Consider the following 23,992-nt stretch of genomic DNA (forward strand, 5'->3'; position numbering starts at 1 on the left):
GTCCTTCCCAAGGTTCAATTTCCTTAATACTGATGGAACAAAGCAATTCCCCAGCTCGCTTCCATGGTTGCTAGGGGCAACGGCTGGCAGGTCACGTGAACAGGTGGTCCCGGAATGAGCCCCCAAATGTAGCGGTACCAAAGTAGGGGCTGCTGAATTATGTGGTCCACCTGTTACCTCTTCCTAGCCCAGCATTCACTACAGAGACAGTGAACAGTCCTGTGTGTTGTTCTTGTTATTTTATTGAGGGGATATTTAACTTGGACGGGTAAGGGAATTATAGCTTGTCCAAAACAATTTAGTAGAGCAATTGGTAGACCACTTGGTTGATCAATTTTTAGATCACTCTCTTACTCCAGTCTCCTCCGGAACACTTCCTTGAAGACTGTTACTCTCCCTCTCTCTTGCACACTTCTCTTCCCAGGACTTGCTAGCACATGGTTAGGCCCAACAGCCAACACCAAACTCAGTCAGGCCTTAGCACTGACCATTTGCAGGCAGAGACCGTGGGCCCCTTTAAGCATTTGCCGACCAGCCACCATCATTATACTGTGGCAGGTCAGCACATTCCCACGAACTGTCGTAGCTGTACGTCGGGATAGCAGGCGTGCGCCCGCTGCACTATAGGGGTGCCGATGCGCGTGGCCTGCAGTGGCGATAACAGCCGGCCAGGTGTGATCTTGGGCACAAGAGCCAGAACAGGGACATCCCTGTTCTGTGAGGAGAGGAGAAACAGATTGTGTGTTCCTACTAGCTAGGAACAATGATCATCTGTTATCTCCTCTAGTCAGTCCCCTCCCCCTACAGATAGAACACCCAAGCATTAAGGTGAAAAAACTTCTGGCAGTGACCGGCCCCCCATTTTACTTACCTGAGCCCCGTATTTCCCTCGGCGGAGATGCCCTGTCCCTCTCTGCATAGTGTCCCGTCTCTTGATTGGATAGATTGATGGCAGAGCAGCCGTTGGCTCCCGCTGCTGTTAATCAAATCCAACAACGCAGGTAATGGTGGGGCGGGGCCGAGTCCAGCATTTGTGTCTATAGACGCCGATCACTTTAACCCCTTGATCGCCCCCTAGTGTTAACCCCTTCCCTGCCAGTGACATTTACACAGTAATCAGTGCATTTTTATAGCTCTGATCGCTGCATATTTGATAATGGTCCCAAAAATGTGTCAAACGTTTCCGATCTGTCCGCCATAATGTCGCAGTCCTGATAAAAATTGCTGATCACCGCCATTACTAGTAAAAAAAAAAAAAAATAATAATACAAATGCCATAAATCTTTAGCCTATTTTGTAGACGCTATAATTTTTGTGCAAACCAATCAATATACGCTTATTGCAAATTTTATTACCAAAAATATGTAGAAGAATACATATCGGCCCAAACTGAGAAAAAAAAAATGGGGATATTTATTATAGCAAAAAGTACAAAATATTGTTTTTTTTTCAAAATTGTCACTTTTTTTGTTTATAGAGCAAAAAATAAAAAACACAGATGATCAAATACCACCAAAAGAAAGAGTCGCACAACCACGCAATTGTCAGTTAAAGCGACGTCATTGAGCAGTCATTGAGCAGCCAAATCTTCCAGGGCTGAAGTGGTTAATGTAGCAGAAATAATGACAAAGACCTTGGTGCTATCTGTCCTATTGTGGACTATTGCTCCCAGCTAGTCCCCTTCAGGCCCTGCCAGCTCTCCTGGCTGTAGCTACCCAAACTCCACTGGCTCTGCACCCATCCCAGACTGCTCACTCCTAGTCCTCTCAGGCATGCCTCCCCGGACCTACCGACTGTGCCTGTCACTCACCAGCCCTCCTGGCTGCGACTGGTGGTTCCCTCCTGCAGATTTGCCTGGCAACACTTGCTCCTGTTGTCCTCTTTAGTTCCTCTGCTGGTGCCTCCTGTCCAGATCCTTGTCACTTATTGGAAAGGCCTCTGTCCTGCACCCGAACTCCCAGGCCCAAAGTCAACCCCAGACTGGGGATCGCCCTCAAAGGCCCAGACAACCTAGTGCTCCATCTCCAGTTCTTCCACCCAAACAATTCCTCCACAGCTGGGCTGACCCTGGATATTTTAAGGAGGCCTGCCCCCTGCCATCCTAGTTGAGGATTGGTCAGGGCTCCCTGAGGCACCCCAGACAGCTCCTCCTCCCTTCTAAAATCCTCCAGAAGAAAGAGGGAGGTGACAGTGAGGTGATGCTGCCTGTGAGTCACCATCTCTGCTCTAGGCCACTCTCAACCCACACAGATCAAAACAAACAAGCCTAGCCTTCAGCTAGGTCTGCCTAGATTTACCTGCCGTTTCCAAAAACCTACTTCTAGCACCTACCTAAAGTAGAAGGTGCTACATATACTTATGTGAATGTGTATTCTACCTTCTCAGCTTGAAGCCTGCAAGTCTGATCTGCAATAAGACATCTGAGTCATCCAGGTGGCTAATGAAGGATCCTCTGTGATGGGATTAGCATTGAGTCAGCTGTAGCTCATTAGCTAAACCATTGTGTGATGTTTTGGGTAAATATTTGGGTCGTTGTTAATGTGGTGAGTGACCTCCTTCTCAAGTGTATAAAAGCCTGTATTCTTGTTCAAATAAACAGTTCTTATTCTGGTTTACTCCAAGACTGGTGCTGTCTAATTCTTGGGGTAAATAAAGTCAGATCCACTGGTCTTGTGTTCCTGAACTTGGAAAGCAGCTTCTTGGCAGAGATACCCAGTTGGGGTGGCGGGAGTCTGTCACAGGTTCTATGTCACATCTAAGTTAAGACTTGTTTTTTTTTAGGGTCTCTTATACTTCATTCCCTTACTTAATTTAATACCCATAATGACTGGTCAGTCTTCTCTACTTTTGCCTATAAATTCTTGCCTCTAAACTACTTTATCTAGCAGATGTGTACTACATATACCTGTGAACGCTCCGATGGAGAGCAAACAGTGACAAAATAACATATAGCCACCAATCAATATTGTTTCATTAAAGCGGGAGTCCGTCGGAAGTTCCGCTGTTTTTTTTTTTTTAAAAGCCAGCAGCTACAAATACTGCAGCTGCTGAATTTTAAAATAAGGACACTTACCCGCCCTGCGCGCCCGCGATGTCAGCACCCGAAGCCTATCTCTCAATCGTCTCTCGGGTGCTGCCGCCGCCATCTTGGGTATGGGAATCAGGAAGTGGAGCTTTTCGGCTTCATTTCCCGGTTCCCTACTGCGCATGCGCGAGTCGCGCTGCGCAATAAGGACGGACCCACTGCCTCTGGGATCTGTGTGTTTCCCAGCAGGCAGTGGGGGACTTTCGGAAAGGGGCGTAGATTCTGCAGAAAGACTTGAAATTAGGACTTGAAAGAATAAAGACATGTAATGAAAACATCATTAGTGCCGTGTGCAATACATACAAAATAGAATACAATTATACACAGAGCTTACACATATTCTCTACAATAAAAACATGCCCCAAATTACCTATTTTTGAAAAGAAGACACCCTCAAGAATTTCATAAAAGGCATGGTCAGTATTTTGCAGATCGCATTTTTGCCACAAGGTTTTGAAAATTAAAAAAAATATAATAAAAAATAAAATTTACCTTTTTTTCTTCTTTATTTTCTAAACACTTGTGGCAAGAAATAAGATCTACAAAATACTCACCATACCTCTTATCAAATACCTTGGACTGTCTTCTTTACAAAAAGGGGTAATTTGGGGGTGTTTATCCTGGCATTTCAGGGCCTCCGAAACTGTGATAGGTAGTCAAGAAGTGAAAAAAGGAAATTATTGGATTTTGGGCTGCTGTACGTGTCTAGACTGCCAAAAAGTCTCCCACATGTTGAATCTCCATAGTTTGTAATTTTCCAAAAATTTGTGGCAAAAAATAAATTCTTCCATGCACTCAACATGCCTCTCAGCATGAATGAACAAAGTATATGGTGAAGTAAAAGAGCTACCGCCCACTGACCACCCCATGCTTGTAATGTTTGAGCATATAAAATAAAAACGGATTCCTCCATTCACATTGACCAATGTGGATGAAGAAATATCTGCCAGAAAAAAGTGAAACAATTATATGCTGAAGCATAGGAGTGATCGGCCCACTAACCACTCTAGGCTCCTCATGCTTAAGCGTACCCCCCCTTTTTTTTTTTTTTTTAACTGTGGATGAGAAATCTCCTGCAGCACTGCAGGCATGGATGTATGTATTCTGAGAGCAATGCCCTGCTGCTGTCAGAATAAACAGATCAGTGCTGCATCAGATTGACATTCCTGCTGCAGCAAGCAATGGTTAACAATAAAACACAATAATGATATGAGATTAACTTAATAAAAAAAGTTGTTTTAACTGAAATCTATACCAAAAAAGTGAAAAAATAGGATTTTTGTACTCACCATAAAATCCTTTTCTCTGAAGTTCACTGACTGACACAGCTCCAGTAATCTTGACCGTAGGATTATTATGCCACCCTCAGGAGAGGACTAGGCAGAGCATGTAATACATGTGAAAACAATAGAACTTTACAGTTCTGCCCTGGGGGAGGTCCCTCTGGTAATAACCCCTCAGCCTGCTTCCTGCAGCTCAGTATGTCAACAAGCAGTAATACTTAAACCAAAAGGAGGGGAGGGTGCTGTGTCAGTCAGTGAATTTCAGAGAAAAGGATTTTACGGTGAGTACAAAAATCCTATTTTCTCTTTCGTTCACTGACTGACACAGCTCCATTAATCTTGACCATAGGGATGTCCCCAAGCAGTATCATAACGAGGGGTGGGAACAGCAACATAACTTCACCCACAACCAGCGGTGCTCCCTAACAGGGGAGTCACCATCTTACTAGCCGCATCAGAACTTGTGATCAACAATGCAACAGTGCATTGATACTCAAAAATAACTGTTTTTTAAACAGAAGAAAGAGTGCAGAATTGCAACATTACACGGCCGCCTGCAAAACTTTGCGGCCAAAACAGGCATCAGATGATGCGCTTACATCCACTTTGTAGAAAGTGTGAACGGACGACCAAGTCACCATCTTACACACTTGAGTGACTGACGCTTGATGTCAGAAAGCCCAAGAGGTTCCAATTGCCCTGGCGGAATGGGCCGTGACAGGAAACGGGGGCACCTGCCCCTTCAGGGCGTAGGCCTGGACCACAATCTGTCTGATCCACCTGGAAATGGTGGGCGATGAGACTGCCATCCCTTTTTTCAGAGCAGCTACCGAAACAAACAGAGTCTGACTTCTGAAAGGGAGCTGTGGCAGACAAATATACCCTTAGAGCCCGGACCACGTCCAGGGAATGAAGGGCCAATTCTTTAGGATGTGTCGGTTTAGGACACAGAGATGGCAACACAATGTCTTCATTGATGTGAAAAGCCGAAACCACCTTCGGTAGAAAAGAAGGTTGCGGACGCAACACCACCTTATCCTTGTGGATAACCAGATAGGGCGACTTGCAAGACAAGGTCACCAGTTCCGAAACCCTCCTGGCCGATGTAATGGCCACTAGGAAGACCACTTTCTGACAAAGAGTCAACAAGGGAATTTCCCTGATGTTCTCAAATGGCGGTTTCCGAAGTGCCGATAGCACCAGATTCAGATACCATGGGATGCACCAGAGGGACTACATGCCGGACCCCTTGTACAAAAGTGCTCACTAGAGAGTGAGACGCCAGGGGTCATTGGAAAAAAACAGCCAAAGCTGATATCTGTCCCTTAATGGTGCTTAAAGCCAATTTCTGGTCTACTCCTCACTGTAGGAACAGCAAGATCCTGGAAACAGAATAGGTGTAGGGACGCCACCCCATCTCTTCACACATGGAGATGTAAGCCTTCCAGGTATAGTCTGGCAGGCCCCGGTTCCTTAGCACCTGGCTCTCAACAGTCATGCCATTAAAACCAGCGATGGTAAAGCAGGATGGAGAACCAGACATTGAGAAGGTCTTCTTGCATCGGTAGTTGCCAGGGAGCTTCTGCAACCAGGAGTACTAGGTCAGCGTACCAGGGACGCCAAGGCCAATCTGGGGCAATCAGTATCAATGGGATCCCCTCGGCCTCCACTCTACGGAGCAGACGTGGTAACAGTTTTAGCAGAGGAAAAGCGTAGATCAGTCGGTACTGATCCCATGGAGCCACCAATGCGTCTGCCCAAGGATCTCTTGTCCTGGATACCAATCTCGGCACCTTCTGATTGAGTCGAGAGGCCAGGAGATCCACGTCTGGTGTGCCTTACTGCAGGCACAGCAGCCTGAATACCTCCAGATGCAATGCCCATTCTCCTGGGTCCAGCATCTGGCGACTTAGATAGTCCGCCTGCCAGTTTTCTACTCCCGGGATGTAAATGGCCGACAGGGCAGTACATATGAAGAGAGACGAAAAAACTCTGGACAGCCGCACTGTCCAGAGTTTTTTCAACTCTCTTCATCTGTGCATGTATTAGCCAGCACCTGGGGCTCTCTGTCTGAAAAGAAAAGGACTTATCTTGGCGGATCGGCCTGGAGAGGTGGTTCTCTCTCTCTATTCGAAAGGGCCGATACATGTCGCTCTGCCCACTGAAGGATGTGAGTGACCTCACGTGCTGCAGCCAAGCTTCTTGTTCCTCCTTGATGGTTTACATATGCCAACGCCATGGCGTTGTCTGACTGGATCCTGATCGGACGCCCTCTTAATATCATCGACCATGTGGAGAGACATAGCCTGATCGCTCAAGAGCTCAAGCACATTGATCAGCAACTTGGATTCCTCCTCCGACCGGAGGTCCTGGGTCAACTGTACCCCCAGTACTCCACCCCAGCCAGTCAGGCTGTTGTCCATTGTGATCACTGTCCAATGCAGAGGTAGAAACGACTTCCGGAACCGAAGTGCCAGGGACCTCAGCCACCAGAGCAGGGAGTCCCTGACTGAATCTGCCGATCAAGGGATAATGGAGATTTGTCCCATTTTGTCAATATCTCCCTCTGCAAGACTCTGGTGTGAAACTGGGCGTACGGTACCACCATGAGACCCAGGACTGGCATGCAGAAGCGCAGAGACGACAACCTGCCATTCATTAATAGCTTTACCGCAGCTCTGAGAGTCTGCAGTTTGTCTGAAGGGAGAAACACTCTCGCTTCCACAGAGTCCAGCAGTAAGCCTAGGTACTCCAGGCACTGAGTCGGTATAAGGACTGACTTTTTGAGATTCAACAGCTACCCAAATTATTGCAGGGTTTGCGTGGTGATCGCCACATCCTCCTTTAATTCTGAGGCAGAAGCTGCTCTCAGGAGGAGATTGTCTAGGTAACCCACGATTGCAATCTTACGTTGTCCCAACAACGCCAAAATTGGAGCCAATACTTTGGTAAAGACTCGGGGTGCTGAAGCCAAGCCAAAAGGAAGAGCTACAAACTGGTACTAGGCTTCCACTACTGCAAATCGCAGAACCCACTGATGCCTGAGGCATATGGGTATGTGCAGGTGTGCATCCTGGATGTCCAAAGATGCCAGGGAGTCCACTTGGAGTGCAGCGACAACTGAGTGAACTGATTCCATTCTGAACCGCTTTACTTTTACAAAGCAATTGAGGGGTTTTAGGTCCAAGAGTAAGGGTATACTGGAGGGGAAGAATCTGTTGGGGGGCCAAGAGAGCAATTCTATCTTGTAGCCCGATGAAATCAGTTTACAGACCCATTGGTCGGACAGCCGAGAGGCCCACCGGGCTGCAAACTCCCGAAGGCGACCTCCCACCTGAGTGTCGGGCGGGGAAAAACCTTCATGAGGTCCTTTGTTCGCAGGCTTGCGAGCACAGGGATGCTTTTGTCCCTCAGAGGTCCCAGATGGACGAAAAAGCCTCTTTTGAGCAGAAAATGAGGGCCCTTGCCTGCGGCGTGGCTCCTTGGTCTTCCTGGCCTGTGGGAGATAGGTACTCTTCCCACCTGTGACATTCTTAATAATGTCATCCAATGAGGCTCCAAAGAGCCACTCACCAAGGAAGGGTAGATCTGTCAAGGCTTTCTCAGATACCTGGTCCGCAGACCAGCATTTTAGCCAAATCAGGCGCCACAGCACCACTGCTGACACTGAAGCCCTGGAGAGCAAAGGAAGCGTATCCAGAGCCGCGTCACAAACGTACTTAAGGCTTTAGTTCCACGCAGACAGGAGTTGCCTGCTGCTTCTCCAATTCACAGTGCAAAAGTTTTGCCCACTCAGTAAGTGTCTGTGACAATAGTGCTGTGGCCAGTTCTGGTCGTATTGCTGTCCCCACAACCGTAAATAAGGAACGGGCCACTGCCTCGGCCTTCATGTCGGTAGGGTCCTTAAATGCAGGAGTCCCCTCTACCGGGATTGTTTAACCTGGATACTGGGGGGTCCACGACCGGAGGATCCAGACATTTTTTAAGAAGGCTCCCCTCAAAGGGGTAGCGCACCGCCATTCTTTTAGGGACTGAGAAGGTCCGTTGCAGGCTTCCCCATTCCTTCTATATGAACTTATCAAAATAAGTGAGATACGGAAACACCTTAGGTGTACGGGCTGGCTTACGGGACTCAAAAGGGACCGCTACATCAGCAGAGGATCCTGCTGTATCTTGAATTTTCAGGGTATCCCAGCTGTGATAAGTGCTCCAACTAGCGCTTTGTCTTGTGCGGACCCGGACGAGGAATCATCCTCACTGTCCGATCGGTCCTGGTCAGCACCATCTGATCCATCAGAGCAGGGGCCGCCAGTCACTGTAGGGCCAGAGTCTGAGCCAGAGCTCTCCCCTGAGGACAGGGGGGGCTGGGGCCCATTTTTACCACCTTGCACCCGCACATCGCCTCCACCCTGGCAACGAACATTTCAAGGACAGCCAACAAAGCGTCCAAAGGCACTGCACTGTTTTATAGACGAGCCGGTTGCAATTGCAGGGAGTTCTGGGGAAGAAACAGTTTCTGAAGCCATGCTGACCTACCCTGTCTGCCACCCTTGGGGACTTAGGACAGGTGCACAATCCCACCCTTCTAGCTGCTGCAGACTGAGGGACCCCCACCGCAGGACTCAACCCCCCAATCAAGTTGTGCGCCGTTCAGTTATAGGTGTCTGCGTCTTGTGTCAGCTCCCAGGTGTCCTGAGCAAAAAAATGCGCACTTCTGAGCAGCAAGGGCCAGTGCTGAGGATAAAAAACCGTGCTGGGCTACAACAAAATGGCCACCAGCCGCCCTGTATAAGGGACAAAATTACAAGGAAAATGGCCACCAAACTACAGAAAAATGGCCCCCGACCATGTTTTCCACTGAGGCACACAAAAAATGGCCGACAAACCACTGTACATGGCAGCAGAACAGCGCTATGGTAATCGTCACATGCAGAACTCCAGACTCCCAGCGGGGAGACCACAGACACCCAGGGACACAGACTCCCAGTCTAAGGTTAGAGCCTCCCAGAGGACCCCTCAGGTACACACACTGCTCAGCAGCCCATCATGCTGCATCGCCCAAGGAGGGAGGGAAAGAAGAGAGGGACCCCCTAATCGACCCAGGGCATGCCCAGCTGCTCAATCCCGCTGAGGCAGGAAGAACTGTACTTACCATCTGGGCGAGCTGGGGACATCCCATCACAGACCCACTCTCCGAGCAGTATGGGGTGGCTGTCGGCCACGGCACACTGTGACAAGGACATCGGTAGTCCGGTCATATATGTGTCCCAGAGCGTTGTGCTCACCGGCCACCCCTGGAGCCTGAGGGGCATGCTGTGGCCGACCCAGCACGTAGCTAGGGTCTGCACACGCTCAATGGCCAGGCTGGGGAGACTACAAGGATCTAGATAATCCAGCCTGTCACCATGCCGGCTGTTGATAGATCACAGGATCTTAAAATCTTGCGCAAAAGGCAAACATTCAGCAAAACATCCGAGGACCAATGGTCCCACAGGGAACCTACTCCTTCTCCTTCACTAGGCAGAAAAAAACTGAGCTGCAGGAAGCAGGCTGAGGGGTTATTATCAGAGGGACCGCCCCCTTGGCAGTACTGTAAAGTTCTGTTTTCACATGTATTACATGTTCTGCCTAGTCCTCTCCTGAAGGTGGCGTAATAACCCTACGGTCAAGATTACTGGAGCTGTGCCAGTCAGTGAACGAAAGAGAAATATATATGCTGAAGCAAAGCAGCAATGAATTTACTGACTACACAGGCTCCTCATGCTTGGGCATACACATTTTTTTAAACAGTGGATGAGAAATCTCTTCCTGCAGCACTACAGGCATGGATGTAAGCATTCTGAGAACAGCACCCTGCTGCTGTTAGAATAAACAGATCAGTGCTGCAGTGGATTGGTGCTCCTGCAAAGTAAACTACAATGCTTAAAGCGTAACTCCACTTTTGTTGAGAAAATAAATTCCCTTCTGCGTGATCTAAGCACATTGCAAGGAATATAACAACCTTTGTTGCAGATTCCTAACTTTTGTTATTCTGAAGAAATCCATGTGTGTTTGTCTCTGTTCTAAATGAGTCTAATGGGAGTGGTTTCATAATTAACTGTCAGGTGTGCAGCTTCAGGGCACTAATGAGGAAAGCTGCTGGGCATGCATCCCTTTAGACTTCCTATTGAAAGTATCTCTCCAAAAAATAACATTTTTGTTGCATGGATGCCTGAAATCTAACTTGTATTTTAGGGAGGACTTCTGGGAAAATTGGTGAGCCAATCACACAAGCAGAAAATTATGTTTCTGGGGAGTGGTCAGTACACACTCTGTGTACAGAACAACTCCAGGTAGCCATATTGCAATGTATTGTCAGAAAATGACAGCGGCTGCAGATTGAAAAGGAAATGTGATTTTTAATAACATTTAATATGATTAGTGTTGCAATTATATTCGCTATATTATCTTTTCTTTATTTTCCATTTTTTCCCCTCACAAAAGTGGAGTTAATCTTTAACCACTTCACCCAAATCACCGTACCCGTACGTTGTTACTTTGACGCCAAATACCATTGTTATGGCAGCAGCTAGCTGCCATGACCCCAGTATTTTCAGGAACAGCATGCATTTCTCTTTAAATAAAAGTGGTGTCTGCGGAGGATTCGCCGCAAAATCACTTTTATCGGTGGCGGGAGAGGGGTACCCCCCACCCTCCAAGGTGGTCAGTGAAATGTATGATGGACTCCTCTACATAGATGGTTTGTTGGGGCGTATACAAATCTGAAAGAGGAGAGGTAGTTTATGAGGGGCAGAATTTTGTAAAGTTGATCATATTCAGGGTCACCCCGAGGACAACAAAATGTGTGATCACTAAAATGCATTATCGTCTCGTATCTATGCCTGGCCATTGCAGCAGAGAACACGGGCATATGACGAATCGGGTCTCTAGACCAATATGATTGCGACTCATTCTTTTTAGTAACACCCATGTTGGGTGTTAGGCCCAAAAAAGTTTTACATTTATAAACCTTGATAGGTCTCCATGCAAATTGCCTGTTAAGAGTTGAATTTGGGCTGGTGGCGATTTACTTTTGTGTGTATAAATTCCTCCACAATCGATCGATACAGATCTTCAGTCAAAAACACCTAAAACAAAAATCTAGGCAAGTTGTTAAATTTGCTGTTTCCATCTGAATTCCGGGTTTGGCAGTGAATGGGGGGGGGGGGGGGGGTGAGTAAGGGCGCAGCAGAATCTGTGGGCTGCCAATCAGCATTTGCAAGCACATCTGGGGGAACACTATGGGCTCTATGGTTGAATTATTGGTGTCTGCAGGATGATACAAGTGCTAGCCACCTCACCAGCTTGGACTGCATTTGTGGGTCTCGACAGGTTAACACAAAATTCTTCTGTCCTGGTAAGTAAGAGGCTAGGATGTACTAGGCCGCTGGTGCCTGACCGCTCACCAAAAGGTAATGGGGCACTAGTACCGGCATCCTGCTGCATATTAAAAAAATCAAGTGTTCCTAGCACTTCAGCTACCCGGGTCGGGTACACCTGACCTTAGCAGGGACCTCTCCACCATCCTCTGAGCTTCCTGTCAGGGAGCCGCTGCTCTCTACAGGTTCATATTCAGAGCCTGATTCTGTCAGTGAGGACTCCTCCTTCTCTCTCAGCTGTCATACTCAAAATCCTGTAGGCCTCTTCACTAGAGTACCTTTGTTGGGACATTTTGGCCACTAAATTCACAGGTAACTAGTGCGACTCACAGGAAAAAGAGCTCCTGGCTGTCAGGGAGCAATGTAGCAAGGCCTCTGGCCTCTTCAGTCTAATGAGAACCTCCAGGGCCAGAGATAGCTGACATCCTTCCGTATATGGTTGGTTGCGAGGCATAGTGGGTGCAAGGTGGCAGTTATTGGGTGCCAGACACTTCTTGAATGCAAATGAGATGTTTATTTCTCTAACAAACTTTTTGAAGGAAAGAGGGTTAGGGCCAGGACACCCTTGAGTAGTTGCAAGATGAATTAGCAGACTCCGAGACTTCAATAGGAGGTCAGCCATGCAGGGAAAGGCATCCAGCAAGATACCACATCTGCAGGTGCAGGTATGCCGTCTCCTATGGCAACAGTCTTTAATAGTTCCGAACACAAAGCATAACAGTTCTTTCACCTTTCCACTACAACTTATCCTTGTAGTTGTTCAACCAAGTGAGCTCCCGGTCTCTCACTAGACCCTCTGATTCACTGACTCAGAATCCCTTGAGCTTCTCAAATCTTCACGGTGGTATCTTCCTCAAGCGTCACCCCCCTCTCTGCTGGGTCCCTAGCTTGGCAGTCCAGATACTTCTCAAGCTTCACCCCACTGGCCTGCTTGGTCCCTGGCTTGACACACAATTTCTACAAGCGTCACCTCCGCTGGCTGAGTCCCTGGCTTGATCACTGCCTGAAGTTTTCCAATTCTCCACCATGCCCGTTCGGAGAGAATACTGCTCCAGTACTTGCTTCAGTTACTCACTGAGGTCCCTGGTAATGAGGTGGTTGGTCCCTTAGTGGTGACAGCTTCCCCTCTACCTCCGACCATGACAGGTTCTCCAGCCAGCAGAACCGTCACTTTTTGTTGGACTGCAAGCCGCAGTCCCAACCCTGCACTGCTCTCTTACTTCTGGATAGGACCCTCAGACAGCCTAGCAGCCAGATGTGCCCGGGATAGGCCCAATCTCCAGTCTAGCAGCCTGGGCATATGACACACATCCATCTAGATGGCACAGAATATCGATCACCTGACTCCACCCAAATATATAGGTTCTCCCAGCAGGCCAAGGGATTCAGGAAAACCCGTGCCCATTGGCTGAGATACCCCATATACCCATAACCTGACCTTGGGTTGCCCTTCTCATATCTATTACCACCAAGTACCCAGCCACCTAGTGGTGGAGTAGAAAAGTTCAACAAGGCCAAACTTTTTTTTTAACAGTTAACGTTTTTTATTTAGAAAAAACAGTATAAAAGGTGACATTGACACAGTACATGGACAACAGATATATGTAGTAGGTCACAAGGTCTGAGTTAACAATAGAGCTACAGCTAGCAGACATTCAATCGGGCACATGATAAGAATCAACAGTGTAAACATAGCAGTATTCATAATTCTGGTAACAATTGCAGAATTACAGCGGGAGAGAGGGGGAGGGAAGGGGCTCAGGAAGGAAGAAGAGGGGGGAAAAAGGGGGGGAGCAGTGGGTGGGGGGGAGGGGGCGTTAGAGGGATCTCACATGAAAGTGACATTACCAGCTACAGCCATGGAGCATTATTGGAGGGGAGCCCGAGCATCCGGGATACACCCGTTTGCCCTAAGGCTCCTATCCATATGCATCAACCCATTGAGACCAATCAAACCTTTTAGGGCAGTTTCTACTCTCGTATGTTAGCTTGTACAGAGGCAGAACAGAATTTATCGTGGCTGTCCACATATGATGCCTGGGGGGGGGGGGGGGGGCAGGCTGCTTCCATCTGAGTAGAATTTCCCACCTGGCATCGTATAGTGCATAAAACAAAAACAGTTTCTCATGCCTAGATGGTTCAACATTTTCCATGCTGCCTAATAAGGCTAGGGCCGGATCCAGTCCGAGGGACCAATCCCCAAATGCATCCAGAGTGCCCATGACCCCTTCCCAATATGGCCGCAGCACAGGGCACGACCACACCATGTGGAAAAAAAGTGCCGGGGGACATTCCACACCTGGAACAAAGATCACTCGTTACAGAAAATATGTTGGCCAATCGCACAGGGGTATAATATGCCCTATGTAGGAATTTGGTTTGAATAAAACGGTCCCTTGCTGAAATCATTTTTGTGGTGTACTCAGATAATATGTCCTCCCAGCTGTCCTCTGTCAACCCCGTGATGTCAGCCCTCCACTTAGTAAGGACCTTTGTTAGAGATGTCATGTATGCAACGGAGAGGTAAAAATATAGGGAGGACAAGGGTTTGACCATTACATTGGCAATGAGCAGTCATTCAATTGCGTCAGTCTGTATGGTCAAAGGGCCAGGAAACTGGGCTTGTGTTGCGTGCTTGAGTTGATAGTATCTAAACTTCATGAAGGCAGGAAGGTTATGTTTAGCTTTCAGTGTCTCAAAGGAGAAGGACCCATCAATGTAAATGTGCTTAACGGTGAGTATCCCCCTAGCCGCCCACAACTGAGGGTCCGGAAGCCCGCAGAGGTGTGGCAGCGGGGGGTTTCCCCAAAGAGGCGTGTGGGGGGAGATGGTAGAGTCTGACCTGTAGATGGCTCTCGCCCTGTGCCACACCTGTATAGTAGTACGCATAAGAGCTATGTGGGGGTGGGCCCTAGGCCCCCTATAGGGCAAGTTAGTTAGCACTGCATAAGATCCCAAGATGCCTCAAGGGCCACCGACGGGTTCTGCCTGGGTTGGTCAAACCACCATCGGACGGTCACCAAAACTGCCACCCAAAAATATAGCTGGAAGTGGGGTAGCGTCAGGCCCCCCCGGACAGGGGAAGCTGGAGCGTCCCCCTCACCAATCTCGGGGTTTTCCCGGCCCAGACAAAGGCAGAAATAATAGAGTCCAGTTTCTGAGAAAAAGGTTTTGGGGATAAGGCAAGGAGTATTTCTAAAAAAAAATATGTGAATTTTGGAAAGGTAAATCATTTTTATTAGATTCACTCTGCCCAAAGGGGACAGCGACAGGGTCTTCCATAACTGAAATTTCTTACCAAGTTGGGTCAGGAGGGGGGAGAGATTGTCATCCATGTATGCCCGCAGGGATTTCCCGGTGACCACCCCAAGGTATTTAAATTCTTCCACCCATTGGAGTGGTGTGTTAGTAGCCACCCTGGGGTTCAGGTGATTAAGTGAGAAAAGGACCGACTTATCCCAATTAACTCGAACCCCTGAGTAATTCCCGAACTGCTTAATTATCTCAAGCGCAGAGGTTAAAGAGGAGCCAGTGTCAGCCAGGTATAATAGGGTATCGTCCGCATACAATGAGATTTTTTCCTGGAGCACTCCAACCTGTATGCCTTTAACTCGCTGATTTTGCCGTAAAAGGATCGCCATGGGCTCAATGGCCAAGGCAAAAAGCCCTGGGGACAGGGGGCAACCCTGCCTGGTTCCCCTGTGGAGCCTAAACGGGGGGACAACAGGCCATTAACTCTTATCTGGGCAAATGGGTCTCTGTAGAGTAGCTGGATCCAGGAGATGAATCTGGGTCCAAATCCAAAACGCTCCAGCACCTCCCAGAGGAAGAGCCACTCGACTGAGTCGAATGCCTTTTCAGCATCAAGCGCAGCCACCACTCCCGCCCCCTCTCCCGCTGCCAGGTCAATATGGGTAAATAGCCTACGGATATTAATGTCCGTGCCTCTGCACGGCATAAAGCCAGACTGATCTGGGTGGACCAGAGCCGTGATCACCCCATTCAGCCGGGTCGCCAAAATTTTGGCCAGCAACCTGGCATCCACGTCAAAGAGATCGGGTGATATGACTTGCAGAGTTCAGGGTCTTTGCCTGGTTTAGGAATGACCACAATCACCGCCTCTGACCAGTGGCATAACTAGAACCTTCAGGGCCCCGATGCAAGAAACCATGAAGGGCCCCCCTGAACCCCAGCCAGGGCCCTTCCCTCCAAGTCCGGCGGTGGAACTCCAGGGTGTGGTCACAGGTATGACCTTTGTGAGCCCTGTAGTTCCACCACTGGCATCGGTAGTTTTTTTTTATTATTTATTTTTTTATTTTTAGGTGCCCGTCCCCAGAAGAGATGAGGTCCTTTTCTCCAGGGCAGATGAAGTTACTGCCCCCAGGGGAGATGGGGGTCCCTGTCCCCAGGTGGAGATGGAGGGGGTAAGTAATGGTGTGTGGGGGATGGGGTCCTCTCACTCGCCATAACCAAGCTGCAGGCCGTGCACTCATCCATGTTGGCCTGGGCTCCATCCAGTGTGCTGGACGGGTGATCAGCATATCTCCCTGTAACGGCACCCCTAATATAAAGGGGGTTAACGCCGTTTACGATGTTCCCTCTCCTAGACACACATCCACTCGCTACCAATATCCACAGCTAAACGACCCTTTCCTATAGGAGCCAACCCTCTTGCAGAAAGACGAGACGCACTCTGTCTCTTCTGTAGTAGGAATGACTTTATTATTGAGAAACATTGTAACTTTATACACAATTCAAGGCACATGCGTTAACATGAACAAGGGCCCAGCTCCACCCACACATCCCAAGACTCAACACCTCATCCTGACGTCTGCTAGGCTTCAAACGATCCCACCCAATACACATCTTTTCACAAAGGGTTGGCAGCCAGTCTGTCTGGCACTTTACAATACACACAAGGACAGACTTAAATGAACAATAGAAATGCAAAACAACTTAATTCCTCACAGCAATGATACTTAACCCCCATATACAGTATACATCCAATCTATATACAATGTATATACAGCCTTGAATATGGCTATCACAGACCATATCGGGGGTTTCTTTTATTCACCCTGTGTCCAAAGTGACCCCACTGTCACACTCCCAGAAAGACCTTTCATCATCTGTGTATGACGGGGAGGAGGGGGCTGGCAGACAAGCTTGCAGTGTCCTCCGGGAGCCGGCTGGCTCTCATAGGGCTGCACTGCATCTGTGTGCTTAAAGTTTGTTTACCTGGGAGAAGTATGCAGTGCAGTGTGGGCCGGACTCAGGGGGGGGGGGGCGGGACTCTGGCTGGGGAAAACAGACATCGGACTGAGCGGCAATGCATGGAGGAGAGGGGTACTCTGAGGAGCCAGCCGAGGACACGGGTCATGCGGGGAATGCACAACTAAAGAGCAACCAGTGCGATAGTCGAGCATGGAGCTCTGCTTGTCACCCTCCACCTCCAGCCACCCGTGTGCATGGTGCACTGGTACCCCTAGCTGCCTATGCTGCTGCCAGCCATATGTAGAGGGGGCTGCATAGGCCCCCTGCAGCACAGGGCCCAGTTGCGGTCGCAACTGCTGCAACCCCTATAGTTACGCCCCTGCCTCTGACATGGAGGCCGGGAGCACCCCCTCTCTCAATGAGGTCAGGAGCATGGAGTGAAACTTGGGAGCTAAATCCTCTGCATACATTCGGTAGAATTCCATAGGGAATCCGTCCGGCCCGGTGTTTTCCCAGCCTGAAATTATGACATAGCCCGGTGCACCTCCGTGAGAGTGATGTGGGAGTCAAGTTGGTTTCGGTATGTTTCAGTCAGGACAGGGAAGTCTACGCCTGAGAGATATATGTGTAGGTCCTCCATGGAATAGTCAACCCGAGTGGAGTAGAGGTGAGCGTAGTAGAATGCAAAGCCCTCGTTAATCGCTCTGGAGGAGGTCCGTCTGACCCCATCCCCGCCGATCAACGAGGGGACACTCAGAGTCCGACTGTTCCCTTGCCAGCCAAGCCAAAAGTCTACCACCCCTTTCCCCCTCCTCAAAAATCCTGAGATTGCTGAAGTAGCTTCTTTTTGGTGAGTGATGTACGGATCAGCATAACTTCCCTAGTGCTCTCCTGGAGCCTAGTATAGGTCTCCTGGTCCCTATTTTGGGTATACTGCCGCTCTAAGGAGGCAGCCCTTTCCTCAGCCCTGGCCAAATCCGCCTTCATCTGTCTGTAAGCTCCACCAATAAGTGACTGGTAATGACCCCTAGCCGAGGCCTTAAAGGCATCCCACACCACCGCCGCCATCCCTGGATTGAGTGCCCAATAGGTAGCCATTTGTGAGCGAAATCCAGAATCCACCCCAGGGTCAGAGATCCAGAATCTAGACAGCCGCCACAACCCATCCGTGGGGGATCCTTCCAAGGACAGCTGAAGGAGAAGCGGTGCGTGGTTGGATATCCCCCTCGGAAGGATTGAAACCTGCTGAACCCCGGGCAATAAGGAGCTCCCTGCGAACATAAGGTCAATGCGCGAGAGAGTTCTGTGAGTAGCGGAATGGCAGGTGAAAGACCTGTCTGAGGGGTGCCTCCACCCCAACAGATCCGTCAACCCATATGTCTCCACCCAGACCGACAGGTCTGAGGTGGTTCCATCCGAGGATTGCAAACGATTGAGCCCCGGGTTTGGCGTCATGTTAAAGTCCCCCATGTACAGCAAATTATCAGTGCCATAGTTAGCTAAAAGGGGGCCCAGTTTATGGAGTCGTTTAATTGAGGCCGGGGGGGGGGGGGGAAATATACTCCCACCAACACCAATTCCAGGCTCTCCACCATTGCATGCATGATTATGCAACGCCCATCCGGGTCAAGCTCAAGCCCCAGAAGTCGAAATCGCAGGGATTTGCTCACCAGTATGCTAACCCCCCTAGCAAAAATTAGAATAGGTTGAGTGATAGTGATGGCCAACACAGGGTTTCTTTAAGCTAAGGACCTTCCTGCCCACCAGATGGGTCTCCAGGAGGAAGCAGATATGAGGGTTGTAGGAGCTTAGAAACTGGAACACCACTGACCGTTTCACAGGGGAGTTAAGGCCTCCATGAAACTATTGTTAACAATGCCATTCAGATACCCAGTATAGCAGTAATGAAGAGCTTCCAGGGGATCGGCCCGACCCGGATGGAGCGAAAACATCAGACAGCCACATTGTGCCAAGAGAGTAGACCGTAAGGGGCAATAAGACTATAAGCCCATTAGACTGTGTCACAAATACATATGCAGAGTAAGCAATAAAACAAGAACAAAACAACCCCCCCCTCCAAAACTATGGGTGGCATTTCTTCCCAAAAACAGCACGGCAAGCGGCCATGCTTTGGAGGTAATGTGTGCAAGAGGCTTACTGAACATACGTCTGCTGACTCATAACAGAAAGGGTCGTCTGGATATAAGTTGTGGTGCCGGTCTCCCAAAAAGCTGGGGGTACAAAACTTAGTGCAAGTGTGCCAAAAAAAAAAAAAAAATTAGAGAAGGGTAGTTATCAGGGCTTCCGGCTAGGATAAACTGGTCCTCCGTAGACGACATCAGGTGGCATAAGGGGGAAGGGGAGTTACAGGCAAGTGGGGTGTCCAGGGCTCCCCACAGCAGAAAGGTGTCGGATAGCGATCCCCTCTCCCAGTGGATGCAGGGGGAAAACAGGATCAAAAAAAAAAAAAAAAGGGGGGGGGTAACATTGCCACTGACATCTTAGTCCCAGTTACTGAGGGAGGGTTAAAATCAGACATCAAAGAAGGCCAGGAAGTCACAGTGATAGCGCCAAATTGTAAAAGTAAGTTGTAGGAGGTACTGATGGTATACTTGCATCACTTACTTCAGCCCGCTTGGATCGTGTCGTCATCAGGACGCCTCCTCAGGCGACATAAAAAATCTCACCCGCTCTCCATCTTGGACTCTGAGTCTGGAGGGGAAAAGCATGCTGTATTGCAGATTCTTGGTGCGAAGGTGGGAGCACACATGGTCGAATGATTTCATCTGTCGCTGTGTCTCGATCAAATAGTCCGGAAAGAGAAGGAGCTTGGCATTCTCATACTTGAGGTCTCACACACTTCTGGCTTCCCGCAGAATAAGGTCACGATCCCGATAATTCAGCAGTTTAAAGATATACGTACGTGGGGGGGCCCCTTGTGGACCTCTAACCGCGGGGATCCTGTGGGCACGTTCCACCACGAAGTGAGGGGAGAAGGGGGCATGAGGCAAAAGTGATTCATTCCCCTCAGGCAGACCAATGATACGCAGGTTGTTGCGTCTGTTGTGATTCTCAGCATCCTCACAGCGGGATTCTAGATGCTTGACCCTGATCTTCAATGAGTGGAGGTCAGTCGCATGTTCACTCTGCACATCCTCAACAGCAGACACATGATGTTCCACCTCAGCCACTCCGCCCTTAAAACCATCAATGTCTCTCCTGATCAGGCCCAGTTCAATATACACACTGTCTATTTTCTCTGTAAGGGCTGTTTTGCACCCATTAATAGCTTCCAGGAGGGCTGTGTGTTCAGGGGGGCCTGAGGAGCTGCAGCCTCATGACTCACCTCCTCTCCCCGTGCAGACATGCTGATGGGGACAGCTGCGGCCTTCTCCACCATGTGCTGTGCGGTCCCGGGATTCTTGTGGCTCTGTCAGCCCGCTGTGCCCCCTCTTTTGTGTCCAGGCATGAGCGGGCACTTCCAGGGGACCCAACAGGGCTGGTGTGGCGGTGGATAGGGTCCCAGCACCGCAGGAATGCAGGATAAATGATCCGGACGGAGGAGCGGAGCTAAAACAGGTCCGCTACGGTCGCCATCTTGGACACGCCCCCTCAACAAGGCCAAACTTAGGGAGAAGTCAATAGAACTCCAACAATGAACCAGGATAACTACTCCTGGCAAGTAAATTTGTGAAGAGCTCCCTGCCTAAACTCCAGGGTGCTACACAAATAAAACTTACCTGCTAGTGATAGAAGAGATCAGGCCTGATTCTGCCAACACTGCGGTTATGTATGCAATGTATCAGAGGTGCCGGTGATCTATTGACACTGCACTTGTTGGGGGGCAGAAGGGCTGATCCTGCTAACGCTGCGTTATTAGGGACCCTATACTAAGGGGGAACACTAATATAGTCCTGTTCATAATCAGGATATTGATCCATACAGACACTATACTAAGGGGGACACTAATATAGTTCTGTTCATGATCAGGATATTGATCCATACAGACATTATACTAGCAATGGTGGTGATCAGGATCCTATAGTGTGAGTGCGATAGTGTGCAGGCAATCTAATGCTAGCTGACCCTGGCACTATCTGATGTAACAAGTGACCCCAATACAGCGATTGGTGAAAAATACTGTACACTGACACTGTACTAATGGCACTGGTTGGCTTATAGGGGGGATCAAAGGGTGAATGAGGGCAATCAATGGAGTTAAATGTGCCAATCTAAGGTGTGTGGGTGTAAAGTGTGGTGATTATACTCAGTGTGGTGTTCTCTTCTCTTCCTGAACCGAAAAGGACTCAGGAAGAGAAGAAATCACAAGATAGCTCCCCGTGTTTACAAAATAAAACACAGGAGTGATTTGTCATTGGCTGCAGGTGATCAGCAGGGTACGGGGCAAAATCATTGGCTGGGACTTGCTAACAAACTTGACCTACAGCCAATGACAGTAGAGGTTTCTGGGTGTGTGCATGCATGGGTGCGGACCTGGAAGAAAGCCATAACATAAAAGTAAATTACCAGACCTGTATGAGCCGCCCATCAATTGTAACACTTCATCCATGTCTTTGGTGATCTCTGATCTCCTTATGAACTGTTTCTTACATGATGAAGATCAGCAATGGAGTATATCTGAGGTGTATATCAGGGTGTGCTTCTTCCCCACATGAGAGCTGTGATGTCCAGCAACATTCAAATAGAAGACATTTCCCGCACTCAAGGCACTAATACACCTCGAGGGTTGTGTGGGATCCCTGATGTACAGGAAGACAGGACTTCAGTGAGGAACAATTCCCTCACTCAGGACAAGGAAAGGGGCTTTTCCCCCATATGCAATATCTGATGTCTGGAAAGATTGGATTTCTGTGAAAAACATTTCCCGCACTCAGGACAGGAATATGGCTTCTCCCCCGTGTGAGATCTCTGGTGTTGGACTAGCTCTGATTTTTGTAAAAAACATTTCCTGCACTCAGAACAGGAATATGGTTTCTCACCTGTGTGAAGTCTCTGATGTCTGTATAAATGTGACTTATCTGAAAAACATTTCCCGCACTCAGGACAGGAAAGTAACTTCTCCCCCGTGTGAGATCTCTGATGTCTGGAAAGATTGGACTTCAGTGAAAAACATTTCCCACACGCAGGACAGGAATACGGCTTCTCCCCCGTGTGAGATCTCTGATGTCTGTAAAGAACGGACTTATCTGAAAAACATTTCCAGCACTCAGGACAGGAATACGGCTTCTCCCCTGTGTGAGATCTCTGATGTATGGAAAGATTAGACTTCACTGAAAAACATTTCCCGCACTCAGGACAGTAATATGGCTTCTCCCCCCTGTGAGATCTCTGATGTCTGTAAAGATGCGACTTCACTGAAAAACATTTCCCACACTCAGGACAGGAATACTGTTTCTCTCCTGTGTGAGATCTCTGATGTCCGCACAGAAGTGACTTCATTGAAAAACATTTCCCGCACTCAGAACAGGAATATGGTTTCTCACCTGTGTGAGATATCTGATGTGTGTAAAGATTGGACTTCCGTGAAAAACATTTCCCACACTCAGGACAGGAATACGGCTTCTCCCCTGTGTGAGATCTCTGATGTGTGGAAAGATTGGACTTCACTGAAAAACATTTCCCACACTCAGGACAGGAATACGGCTTCTCCCCTGTGTGAGATCTCTGATGCGTGTAAAGATGGGACATCCGTGAAAAACATTTCCCGCACTCAGGGCAGGAATATGACTTCTCCTCCGTGCGAGACCCTATATGCACATTGAGCTGGGATTTAGAAGGGAAACACTTCCCGCACTTAGTACAGAAAAACCTCTTCTCTGTTAGAAGGACGGCCCAATCCCTCACAGTCTGAGGTTCCTCAGGATACGAGGAATACGATGGTCCATCTACACTGTGTGGTGCCGGATGGACATTTGAGGTAGTCGGGTTTTCTCCTGGACTATACTGTGTGATGTCCTCATCTTCTACTTTACAGTCTGGAGACAAAGTGAGACAATCCTCTGAGGTTTTCCTCATCTCCCGTCCATCTACTAAAATAGAAATACAAAGATTATTACTAGACATGAGCTGATTGGTTCCCCTAAACCAGGACTCCGCCCACATCAGGCAGCTTTGTCTCTGAGGATCTTACAATTCCCCCCTCAAGGTAACTAGTAAATGGGTCCTCTGATCTCCTACCAGATCATTTCTTTATTCATGGACCTTAGTCAGAGAGTGAGGAAACAACGAGAACTGTCTTTTATAGGAGTGACAGTGATGAGGGGATTATAGGACGAGTGTCCCCTCCCCCTCTATCACTCATTGCCATCTTCCCAACACAAGAAGTCCTGCACTTCATTATTTAGTCAGGACTATGTAATGTACAACCTATTGTATAAGATACAACAGATATTACATTTGTTGGGACATTTTTTGCCATGTAGATAAAGGAAGGCCCGTAGACATGGTGTATCTGGATTTTGCAAAAGCATTTGACACAGTTCCCCATAAACGTTTTCTGTACCAAATAAGGTCTGTTGGCATGGACCATAGGGTGAGTACATGGAGTGATAAATGGGGAGTACTCGGAATGGTCGGGGGTGGGTAGTGGGGTCCCCCAGGGTTCTGTGCTGGGACCAATCCTGTTTAATTTGTTCATAAATGACCTGGAGGATGGGGATGGGGGAAACAGTTCAATCTCTGTATTTGCAGACGATACTAAGCTAAGTAGGGAAATAACTTCTCTGCGGGATGTGGAAACCTTGCAAAAATATCTGAACAAATTAATGGGGGGAGAGGCAACTACATGGCAAATGAGGTTTAATGTAGAAAAATGTAAAATAATGCATTTGGGTGGCAAAAATAGAAATGCAATCAATAGACTGGGGGGAGAACCTCTGGGGGAATCTAGGTTTGAAAAGGGCCTGGAGGTCCTAGTAGATGAAAGGCTCAGCAATGCCAAGCTGCTGCTAACAAAGCAAACAGAATATTGG

At 48.5% G+C, this 23,992-nt stretch overlaps 1 protein-coding gene across 1 annotated transcript in view; it reads right to left on the bottom strand.

Annotated features, from left to right (window-relative positions):
- The window catches only part of LOC143986874 (uncharacterized), a 259,820-nt gene that overhangs the window by 66,037 nt on the left and 169,791 nt on the right, over window positions 1-23,992 (bottom strand). Inside the window, 2 exon segments of the mRNA XM_077485281.1 lie at window positions 21,611-21,823; window positions 21,825-23,050. Of these exon segments, the coding sequence (XP_077341407.1) occupies window positions 21,611-21,823; window positions 21,825-23,050 (1,439 nt within the window).

The sequence above is a fragment of the Lithobates pipiens genome, unplaced genomic scaffold (genome assembly GCF_037356315.1).
Source record: "Lithobates pipiens isolate NorthernLeopardFrog02 unplaced genomic scaffold, aLitPip1_a1.2 Scaffold_18, whole genome shotgun sequence".
NCBI lineage: Eukaryota > Metazoa > Chordata > Amphibia > Anura > Ranidae > Lithobates > Lithobates pipiens.